At 39.2% G+C, this 11,589-nt stretch overlaps 1 protein-coding gene and 1 pseudogene across 2 annotated transcripts; one reads left to right on the forward strand and one right to left on the reverse strand.

Moving 5' to 3' along the window:
• The first annotated feature begins 441 nt into the window (after window positions 1-441).
• On the forward strand, window positions 442-6,381 carry LOC143588320 (uncharacterized; annotated as a pseudogene). Its single transcript, XR_013145089.1, has 9 exons — window positions 442-612; window positions 705-1,036; window positions 1,110-1,328; window positions 5,063-5,363; window positions 5,451-5,556; window positions 5,637-5,684; window positions 5,756-5,831; window positions 5,934-5,990; window positions 6,104-6,381. The product of XR_013145089.1 is annotated as an uncharacterized LOC143588320 (transcript).
• A 3,244-nt stretch (window positions 6,382-9,625) lies between these two features.
• LOC143588314 (thioredoxin-like 4, chloroplastic) lies at window positions 9,626-11,337 on the reverse strand. The gene is made up of 4 exons (XM_077069353.1): window positions 10,814-11,337; window positions 10,665-10,718; window positions 9,933-10,191; window positions 9,626-9,749 (listed from the first exon to the last, which is right to left on the reverse strand). Exons 1-3 carry the CDS (start codon window positions 11,291-11,293, stop codon window positions 10,066-10,068), a joined length of 660 nt encoding a protein of 219 aa, XP_076925468.1. The 5' UTR covers window positions 11,294-11,337; the 3' UTR covers window positions 9,626-9,749; window positions 9,933-10,065.
• Between the last annotated feature and the right edge of the window lie 252 nt (window positions 11,338-11,589).

The following is an 11,589-nucleotide window of genomic DNA, read 5'->3' on the forward strand; positions in this document are numbered from 1 at the left end:
AGCAAAACTTTTCAATAAATATGAGTTTTTTCTTAAAGGTTTCTGAAAGCTCCTTGCCAAACATACCATAAAGCTCATAAAAGCTTCTAAAAGCTCCTTGCCAAACATACCCTTAATTTAACTCTTGCAACATTTAATTGTATCTATAGTTGTCCGTTATCAATTATGATGTTCACTTAATGGAGATCAAACACAAGTGAAGCTTATCGCTGCCCATCATATATATTGTAGTTCTTGTACTTGTAATTCTATCGTAACGAAAACCGACAGCAATAATAATAATAATATTATTATTATACATCGTGGGTGCAGCATGCGGGTGTAGGTTAGCTTAGACTGAACCCCGTAAATATTTGTCTTCTTACTTTTCTGTAGCAGTTTGTTTGTGTGTGTTTTTGTAGCCCGGTCCTAACAATTGATTGAATGGTTTCCAGGAGATGAGCGTTACAACGCAGGGCGGTTGAAGCTCAGGTATCGAGTGAGGAAGAAGAACAAATGCTTCGTAATCTGGAGAAGAAATAGACTGAATACATGAGATTGCAGAGGCATAAAATGGGGATCATCGATGATTTCGAGCTTTTGACATTGATCGGTAAAGGTGCTTTTGGTGAGGTACAAACACCAATTTCTTAAAACACATCATATGAAGTTATGAGTATGTAATTATTTATAAAATAATTTTCTACAACTAATTAAATTTGTAGGTTAGGCTGTGTCGCGCTAAAACGAATGAATAAGTATTTGCAGTGAAGAAACTGAAAAATCTGAGATGCTTAAATGTAACATGTACTTAGGTTGAGCATGTTCGGTCCGAGAGGAACTTGCTTGTGGAGGTTGATAGTCGATGCATTGTGAAGCTTTTTTACTTGTTTCAAGATGCTGATTATTTGTACCTAATTATGGAATATTTACCCGGTGGTGACATCATGACTCTGTTAATGAGAGAAGATATTCTTTCCGAGGATGTTGCTCGGTTTTACATGGCAGAAAGTATTTTAGCCATACATTCTATTCACCAACACAACTACATACGTAGGTACTATATTAATATATTTCTTAATAATAAAACGTCATAAACTTGGTTCAAAATTCATTTTTTTTACTTGTAGGGATATCAAACCGGATAACTTGATACTTGACCGAAATGGGCATTTAAAGTTGTCTGATTTTGGGTTGTGTAAGCCTGTCGAGAGTAAGTTTTCGTCAATATTATTGAACGATAAAGGTTATGAAAATGTGGGCCTCATTGACGGCGACGGGCAGCAAGTTCCGTGGCTAATGCCAAAGGAAAAATTGCAGCAGTGGAAACGTAATCGGCGTGCATTGGTATTACTTTCTTAACAATTATATTTTTAAACATACAACATTTTTTTATTCAAATTTTTCATTATTTAGAAACATAGATATTACATCAACATAGCAGGTAGGTGGGCAACAAGCTGCGTCGCCACCCATTTCTGAATTGCAAATCCCAACCTGCTAGACATACCCATGCCCCTTTGGAGTCGACACATTGCTATGCACAACCCGTTGGACCCTGGTTAGGAACCGGATAGCTTCCGGTGCCAAGGAGCCAAAGGTATCAAAAGCCAGATGGACAAAAACATGTTGGTTCTCTTCGCAGGCTTTAGCATGTTTCTCCACCTTCTTCGTTTCAGCCCTTTTCATTGCTTGCCTAGCTACAAACTCATTATCCCTCAAACCAGCTAAAGGAGATACCCCTGTGAGGTCAACACAAGCGTATTTCCCCCCGGCCCAACCAAAGACGAGCAAATCTGCCGGTCGTAGAGTGGATCTCCCTTCCGTGGGGTCTGTAAGGAAGTTTACGGGGGATTCCTTTTTAGCTGATATCCCAGCTCTCATTAAGATGTTCCAAAGAACGTCCCGCACCCAATCATGTCGGTATTTGAACCCAGGCATCTCCTTGCAATGAACCACATGCTCTCTGAATTTATCCAGGCAAGCCTTACGGCAGATCGGACATGTTTCGTCTTCTGGGTACATTGGGATCATCAAACGGTACTTAAAAATGGCCCTATACTCGACTGCAGACATGCCTTGGCCCAAGCCATCAATCGGGATAACGGTCAGAAAATCTTGGGCATGAGGACCTTGTAAGCATTCAATAACCGCCTTCTGTCGGGGGGATAATCCAAAAACTTCTCCCAGGCTCTGAGCGATTTTGCCAAAAAGGACATTCGCCAAAGTTTTTTGAGGCTTTGGTGGGGCGGTGTCCTTACTAGAGAAACCGCCAATGTCAAAGTCTGGGAGAGCGCCATTTAGGCGTTCCAGGGCCTGCACGTAGTCTGAGTCCAGGTCGACAACCCCGCTATTCCTTAAGATGTGATTCTGTAGCTTCCAAGACTGAGCCCTCGACGCTACTAAAGCGTAAACCCCAACATCATGAGCCAAAAGAAGGCCTAAACCCCCCAAGCGCATCGGTAAAGATGCAAGTCGCCACTGAAGATCACCAAAGAACGGGCCTCCACATACAACTATGTCTTCGATGGCTTCTCGAAGCCCCTTATCAAAACAGGATACCGCATCATCCATCATATGGGGGTGGCATATTCGTAACCCAAAAAGCAACTTAGCAACCCCCATGCAAGACCTAAGCAGGAGGAGTTCGATCTGGGGGTCCCTAAGGCAAGGTAAGAGTTTCATAAGATCAACCGCACGAGATGCTCTCCGCCTCGCCAACTCCTTAATAAAGTAGGGATCTCGACTAACAGCCCCTCCAAGGAGCTTTACCCCTCTATCTGGTCTACCAATCCCACTAGGGAAAAGCCCATCTTTGACTTTCACCCCATTACACGCTGGCCAAAAAACCTCGGTTTTCTTAATATTAAGTTGCAGCCCCAATGATGGCCCTTCCGAGCTGATAATGTCTAGGGCTTTAGCGACTTCGTTGGCACCACCAATAATAGTCCCATCATCCAAGTACCAAGCATGAAATGGGAGGTTACAGTCATTTTGTACCCGAAGAACAAGAGGGTGTAATGCTAAGGAAAAGAGGAGGGGCCCAAGGGGGTCTCCCTACTGAACCCCAGTAGTAGCCCCTATACAGTCATCACCAACGTACAACCTAGCCGGCTGGGCATATTGGAACTGACCCATAGATAGATAGACGGGCAATGATGATGAACCTCCCAGAGAAGGGCTGTGCGGTCGACCATATTGAAGGCGTTGGAGAAGTCCACGGTAAGCATAGCTAAGATACCGTCCGCGTGAAAGAAGTTAAGAAACCGGTTCGCGCTGTGAAGCACCGCCTCTGCCCCATTAGGGGTCCCTATCCCAAACTGAAAGTCCCCTACCCCAAACTGAAAGTCCCCTAAATACTGAGTCATTTCCTTCCCAACCATCTTCATAGCCACTTTAGAAACCAACCTACGCCAGATAGCCCCCACAACAATGGGCCGAATTCCATTATCCGGCTTTAATAAAGGGGTAAGGGGGGCCGAAGCAATAAACTCAGCGAGCACCTTGGGGCACAGACCCCCTAGCCATAAGTTGACGACTTCAGTGATGGCTGAGAGCAGACCCATGGAAGTCACTGATCCCTCACCACTAAGAGCGTCCAACAAGTGTTGCGCCCGCATCCCGTCTCTCTCGCATGAGGTCCCTTTAGGAAATGATCGGATACATCTAAGCACACAGTCCCCATCCACAGAGAGAGTAGGCAGGGCGACAGAGCTAGAAGGCAAGGACGGAGGCGGCACCACTGGGTGTTTATCAATGAGGGCTTTCATGGTTGAATCTCCGAGAGGGGCAACCCCACTTGAGCATAATACCTTGACTGCAGCTGTGAAATGACCATCCCTGACTTTCCTGAGACATTGTTTAATATTGAGGTTGTTTTCAGAACCCTCCTCCCCTCCCACCTCTCTTTTAGAAAAAGTGTTTCCCCCCACGTTATCAAAGAGAGAAAGAACCAAGTCAGCAAAACCAGATCCATCTTTCCACACCGCAAGTGCTTGCTGAATGCTACTACATTGCAAATACTTTCGATTCCCTGACCTGCGTTCCTGCCTAGTGGAAGGTTTCACCACCCTTAAAGTACAACGCGGCAACAATAGTAATTTGACCCAATTCTCAATCGAGCCTGGTGAATTCACTACCTTGCGTAAAGCGCATGCCAAAGTCTGAGCAAACGCCAAACGACAACTTGGGGGGATGCTCTTAACCGTTTGAATGGGAAGGGAGAAAACCCGTTCTAAAAGGGATACATCCCCAACCACTCCTACAGATGGACCTGGGTCCCTATCCACAGACACACGATTAGGTTTCTGGATCCCAACGATGAATTCTCCAGCATCTCCAGAATCCACAGAAAAAGAAAAGACACCATCAGCATGCTTGCACCCCCTGCTAAGGGCATGCAAAGTCATGCACCTCCCACATAACCATTTTCCCCCCGCCCGAAGGGCTTCCCCAACATCTATAAAAAGGTCCAAATCCTTGGAGATAGCATCTTTTAAAAGGTTCTTCCGAGTATCCGTTTTGAAATGGGTACTTTGCATGTGCTCAAGTAATCGGAAAAACCCCGAGGACCCAGGTCTACCATCCTTACACTCGTGGAAAATGCTTAAAGGGGCATGGCCTTAAACCGTAAGCGGAGCTAGGATCAAGCCCTCCTGTATTTACATTTCGAATTCTTTTTATGGTAGCCATGTACACACGAGAACAGAAAACAAACAAAACACAAAAGACAACGGACCCCTAAAGACCCCGACTCGAGATGAGTTAGAGCAAGAATCAAAGACCAAACCCCTCACACTCGAAGGAGGGGAGCAACTACGGGTTGCTCACCCCCCATCTAGCACCCCACAACAACCGCTAAGGCATAAGAGGAGGAAGGTATAACTCCAAAATAAAGCAAATTGGGTAGAACTCCAACACAATTATATTAGAAAAATAAATTGCTTTTATTTTTATTCTTCCACACACTTATCAGTAGGGTCGGTTTGTGCCAGTTTTGGGTTCAGTTATTTCGGTTCAGTTATGTTGGTTATTTTAGTTTCAAGCACACCCTTGTTTATCAGTAACGTGTCTTTGTGTAAACTTTCTTTTTTGCAGGAACTCTTGATTACATGGCACCAGAAGTGCTGTTAAAAAAAGGATATGGCATGGAGTGTGATTGGTGGTCATTGGGTTTGGGGGCAATCATGTATGATATGCTTATTGAATACCCACCTTTCTGCTCCGATGATCCTAGGATGACATGTCGCAAAATCATTAATTGGAAAACATGTTTGAAATTCCCCGAGGAACCAAAGATTTCTAAAGAGGCCCGGGATCTGATCTGTCATTTGTTATGTGACGTAGAATCAAGGTTGGGTACAGGAGGCATTGAAGAAATAAAGGTACCATTAAAAAGTAACTTTGCTAATTGATTTAGCTTTGAAATTATCAATTAATTTTTGAAATATTTAACGCATGTGTTCGTTCAGGCGCACCCATGGGGTGAAATGGGATGTGTTGTATGAAATGGAAGCTGCTTATAAACCTATTGTCACTGGAGAATTGGATACTCAAAACTTCGAGAAGTTTCCGGAAGTGAGTAATTTGATTTCTAGTGAAATTTTAAAAATAGGTTGAAAAACATTCAACATAATTTGACAATGAGAATATGATAGGTGGAAGATCTTCAGTCAGCTGTACCCAGAGTGGGACCGTGGAGAAAGGTAACAAGTTACTTTTTTACGGTGTTGAGTTGTCGTGGTTAGATCATGTAAAATTTTGTGTAAATTTGCAGATGTTAACATCTAAAGACTCAAACTTCATAGGATATACTTTTTAAAAATCGGATATGTTGAAATCAGTTGGAACAGGCATGTATTATATATGTAGATATCAACTATATATTATGTTATATTTGTTACATTGTATGATTAAATAGAAAGAACATAAGTTTTGGATGATTTGTTATGTAGGTGCAGATATGCGTGCAAACGGGCTTTCTAAGCCACCATCGTTGGTGTCCTTGTTTGGTATGTTGATTTTATAATGTGTTCTATTTACCATGAAAGTCAACGGTTGACCACATACATATAGTTGACTATTTGTCAAATATCTTAGAAAGTTTGATGTGATCCTGTTTCAGGTCATATGGATTTGAAAGGAACTGCATTGCCAGAGGAGGAGCAGGAGCACAAAAGTTGACTTTAGACTGGTCAAATCTTTACAGGTTTTGATCTGGAAACATTTAGATCACAAGTTTTTACTGTAAAAATATAACAATTGAGAAGATCAGTGTGGATGCAATTTTGAGTGTTATAACTTACTTCATAGTCTTCTATGAAACTGTGGTGCAGCTTCAATGTTGGTTCTTTTTAGTTGGGATATGATTTGGAATGATCTTTGTAAACCAACTGTTGTGATCAATATAAGTGCAGTATAGATTTTTAAAGTTGAGAAACAAAGTCATTATACAATATAATGCTGTGTCAATTTTTTAACTCCAAGAAAGTGTTTAATCTTTTTTATAAAACTTCTGAAGAGATGATTGATATTCATAACTTAACCTTATTTCTCTTCTCTTTTTTCAATAGTCTTAACTTCAAGGTTATTGCATAAGTTTTATTTATAATTATGCGAACCTATCAAAGGGCTTGTAGCCTAACGGTATCAAGTTGTGTAGTTAAGGTGTATTTTGTTAAGTGATTGAGGGTTCTAGTATGGTGAGCGTTGGTGTAAACTTATGAGTAGTTCATAAGGCGTCTAAGTTAGTTCTTTCTTGTCGGCCGCGGAATTGAATAGGGTCTTGCCTGCCAAATCAATAAATCCTAAGTATCACGTGGAGTTACTTTTTTAGTAGTTTGATCATTAGGAAATGCCTGTTGAGAGCCGTTGAAATGAAGGAGGAAGAGTAAAGTATCTATAACACCACTTAGCTTTTTCGAAACATTTTCATAGTTATCTGGTCGCCTTCTATAAAGATATAAAGAGAAGTGGATTGCAAGTTCGGGGCTGAAAAAGGGGCGTTGCAATGATTTATGACGAAGAATTGGCTTCTAAATGAGGGGTGGGCACTAACATCTGGTCTCTTATAAAAATCAATATTGTACGTTTTGCTTACAAGGATGTCGTTTGAGTGGAGACTTTTCAAAAGCCAGTTAACAGATAATAATCTGTGATTCATTGTGGGATAATTAGCATTGATCTTTTTAGGAGTTATAGAGATATTTTATAGTTATGATGTTTTAATTGTTATACATAATTATGAAATTTCAATATATAAAATATCTTTGATTATAATTTCTGGTACGTGTATGTTGAATGTTGATAATTATGAATTCAGGATATTTTTCGTTTTGAATTGATGGTTAGGGTAAAGTTATATGCCTAATTATTTCTTTTAATCATTTTGTGTATTGACCGATAATAATCTCATCTTTAAAGCAACCATTACCAATTGTCCAACATTTCAACTATTTTTTGTTTCTATGGACCTCCGTTAAATAACATTTTTAACGTCGTTAAGTTTTTTTCTGAGTTTTAAACCGATGTTTTAGAGCTTCAGATTAGAATAAAATAATAAAAATCGACTTATATAAAACTTATCTCGAAAGGACGTCGATTCAATTTAAAAATAATCGGATTTACTTGGTTTCTAATTCTATAAAGGGTTGTAGCATTGTAGAAAATGCCTACAAAAGGAATCAAACCATTGAAAACGTGCCACGTGTAAAACAAAACCAGAGGCGGTCAGTTGACAGCCTGATATTTTGAGAGAGGAATGGAATCACAAAAATATCTGGTTCACAGAAAAAATCAACGGGCAAGATAAATATCTGGTAGCCGACGTGGACGTGAAGATGACGTGGTTCCAGTAACACGTGTAAAAGCATATGACAGCTGGCACTTATCATTCCTCCTATTGAAGCTCTTTTTGAGTTTTTGTTTCTCATAATATTATTATTCATTTCATTCACCAACAAATATCCAAATCTACAGTTTTCTCTCATTTTTATTAAATTAATTAATTCTCTGTAATAGATCTATGGAAGGTGAACTGTTTTCTCCGGCGGCGGAGACGTGTTCTATGGCGTCTGAGATGACCGGTAACGATGCCTTTCTGGAGCAGGAGGAGACTTCAATTATGGTATTATTATTATTATTATTATAAAATCTATATTACTTTTTATTTATTTGATTGTATGATGTTAGATTTGGATTTAATAATTTTAGGATCTGTTTAGTTTGTTAACATCTTCTGATCTGAATTGCGGATATTTTCTCGCTCGTTTGATTTGAATGTTACGATTTGCGTAATTGTGTGTTTGCGATAAATCGGTTTCGTGTTATGTGAATATGATTGTTGCCGTAATATTTTGTGTAGGTCTGTTGTGTTTAGCAAATTAAGGTATCTTATTATGAGGTGTTTTGGCAGAGCTAGAATTTTATGATTTGTATTGAATTTTTGGAGCATAATTGCTTTTGAAATCAAATTAAACGTGATTCAAATCTCGATTTCTGTCTCCTAAAAGGCAATCATGTGCAGAATTGTGCATGTGTTAAAGCCTAACAGATCATAGCCGAACATTTCGGTTAGGCAAGAGTGTTTTGTGTTGATTTCTGAGAAATTGGTGAGATTTTGAGATCTTATGTAATATGATACTTGAAAGAATCAATGAGACATTATCACATTAATAAAGACCTTAAAGTTTAGCATGTGCTGATTTAAAACAAAAGGTTGACACACATTTTGAGCATAGCTGAAACACAAAAGAAAGATTACACGTCTTTTGAGCAGGAAATTGATATATTTCTGAATGAGGAAAAACATGGTGCTTTTAATTTTCATTAATCTGGATTAAGGGTTGCTTGTATATACATATTTTTTATTCTCTACTATGTTTATAAAATGTATGTGTTCTTTCCTCACATGAGGTACTGACTAAAACTTATTGTATCAGATGTCGCCGAAAAAGGAATCATCAAAATGGACGAATGAGAAACATAGTTTATATCTGAAGTCAATAGAAGCATCATTCGTTGATCAATTATACAACTCTTTAGATATGCCAAGCTGTCAAACACAAAATACCTACTGCTCTGATGCAGTTTCATCTGGCCAGGTTTAAAATCTAATCCTATTTATAACTTTACAAACGTCATAAGCGATTTTATATGTTTCCACCATTCTGATAATATTCATTTGTCAGTACAAGGTTCTTAGCCGTGGTTGTTGGTCAAAGAGAAGTTTCAAAAGACAAAATTCACATGTGAAATGTGCAGACAGGCCTCGTGTTTCACCAGGGAACCCTTGGATCCAGCATTTCAGTAACGGGTCCCGCAAAAGGCTATCTTCAGCTGCAATTTCTCAACTGGATCAACATGCTATCGTCACAGAGGGAACGGATCAAAATTTTGTTGATGACATGTCATGCAGCAGGAAAAGGTGTGAACCTTAGATGATCGGGTGATATGAGCGTCTATTGTTCAGCAAAGTTGGTGTATTAAAAATCACGAGTTCCATGTTTTTGTAAAAGATTATTATAGATCCCCGATAGTTATGTTTCCACAAAAGAAGAAGGGCTTCGGTTAGTTTACCATAGTCTTTTATTGGTAATAAAAGACGAAAGGCATTATAGGTGACGATTTATATGTTTTTAACCCACTTAAGGCTTAGGGTGCTGAAAGCAAATATTGAAGATGTAGATTAGATGATAATGAGAGTCAAAAGGATGTTTGACCTGGACTTGGAAAGTCAACAAAGTTAGGTTATTGATAATCGATTGGTTGTTCTCGTTTTTCTTTTTATTTTTTATTTTTTGCCTTTGTTGTAATCGTGCTTATTGGTTTTGTTTTCCACCATGCGGTCGATCTGTAGCATGGATCAATGAAGTCGAATGATAATAAACGGATATTTGACTTATCTTGTAACAAATATATGGCATTATTCATTTTTCATTGTTTATTTTGTAGACTACAAGAATAAGAATATTACAAATTTGTATGTGTAGCATGGATTGAATTATATATATGATACCATGCCAGGTATTGCTAACTATTATCTGCAGGTGGCAAAATTTAAGCGTATTACAAGATCGGTTTGTTTAATTAAGCAGCAGGAGCAGGTGTCGGCGCTGTATATTTCTCAATAGCCGCTTTAATTCGTTCCTTATCTCTGGTAGGAAAAGCTTCCAATAGGGTTCCATTTTTGTAGAAATGAAAGAGAGGTACTGCCTGTGTCAAAGTTAAAAGTAAACTCAAATTACAGAGTAACCAGGTTAAATTATTTAACATTAAAGGGGATGTTGGAGTCTAATTTTGAGTTATAAGCAGAAAACCGAATCACAATGGGCTAGTTTCAAATTCAAATTAACAACTACACATACAATACTTCACCTTGTTGTGTTGGCTGTAAGCTCATACACCATCTGTGCCAGTGTTTAAGGTCCGATTTGACTAAATTATCAGGTCAGTTATGAACCGCCAAATGGTGTAACGGCCGACAACCCAACCAAGCCAGTTTAGTTTGTCGTTTCTCAAAACCTTAGTTCGCTGTCTGGACCAAATTTTTTGTAAAAATTGGCTAGACCAGATTGTGAACACCTTAGTAACACCCATTTTTTCCCGACCCATGAACCAAGCTCTACAAAACTAAATCCCGGGGAAGGGTAAAAAAAGGGAATTTTGAATACACAAAACTAAAATACCTTGATTCGAAGTCGTTCTGCTATATCTGATTGCTCATCGTATTCATCAATTACCTGCAACATGCATCACAAGACTTTATTAACTGCCACATTTTACATATACAGTTTCTTTGACTCGAATAAGTCAGCTCACGAATAAACAAACTCACATTATGCTTCAAGAAGATAACTGCAGCCTCTTCATCACCTGACCCCTTGCACAACTTTGCAAAACCTTGTTCTATATACTTGCAACTCCCACATGAGGTGCGATAGAAGTCGACCACAACTAAAGTGTTACCCTTTCTTGTTTTATCCAAAACCGTGAGTAGTTCCTCATCCTTCTTGATTTCTCTGACACATTCAACCGGGCAGAGCTCCTCATCTTCATCATACGACTCTTGTGGGTCCCCGTTAGCCATGCAGTTGACTCGCATCCGTGGCCTTTGACGGTGTGAAACTGCGCCTCTGTTATCACATGGATTTTGTTCCTTCAAGTGGTATGCTTTCTTGGAACTTCTGTCCAGTAAGGTTGACGGGTTCTTGAATTCGGTTTGTGTGTTGTGGATCTTAGCTTTAGCAAAAGGTATGAGGGTTTGGTGAATCATGGTGCTATGTTTATTCACTGAAGTATGTATAGACCAGGACATAGGATTTAATGTACTAAAACATCAAAAAAGTAAGGTTGCGGATGTTCTTCGTCTTCACTATTAATTTTGGATGTATCAACTGTAAGAAGTAAAAAGTATGAATTCTTTTGATCAATATAGTGTAATGAATAAGCAGACCTATACCAGTAAAGCAAACAGACTATAGGTGTTTATAAACTGTTAAAACCAAACCATCTAATGGGAGCAAGTTGGCCGGTTTGAGATTATAGAGCTCAGTTCTACCTTTATTACTTGCCAACTAATAATTTAGGAATATGCAGTTGCATAAAATATTA

This window comes from Bidens hawaiensis, unplaced genomic scaffold, assembly GCF_021521415.1.
Source record: "Bidens hawaiensis isolate Kalapana, Puna unplaced genomic scaffold, B.hawaiensis_p1.1 tig00036308_1, whole genome shotgun sequence".
NCBI classification, from domain to species: domain Eukaryota; kingdom Viridiplantae; phylum Streptophyta; class Magnoliopsida; order Asterales; family Asteraceae; genus Bidens; species Bidens hawaiensis.

What these genes read in the sequence shown, in the direction of transcription:
- LOC143588314 (XM_077069353.1), bottom strand. Translation starts at nt 11,293, where the DNA reads ATGTCCTGGTCTATACATACTTCAGTGAATAAACATAGCACCATGATT. An exon ending in TTATCTTCTTGAAGCATAAT is followed by an intron (nt 10,719 to 10,813) that starts GTGAGTTTGTTT and finishes TGCATGTTGCAG; the next exon opens with GTAATTGATGAATACGATGA. An exon ending in CAGAACGACTTCGAATCAAG is followed by an intron (nt 10,192 to 10,664) that starts GTATTTTAGTTT and finishes ACTTTGACACAG; the next exon opens with GCAGTACCTCTCTTTCATTT.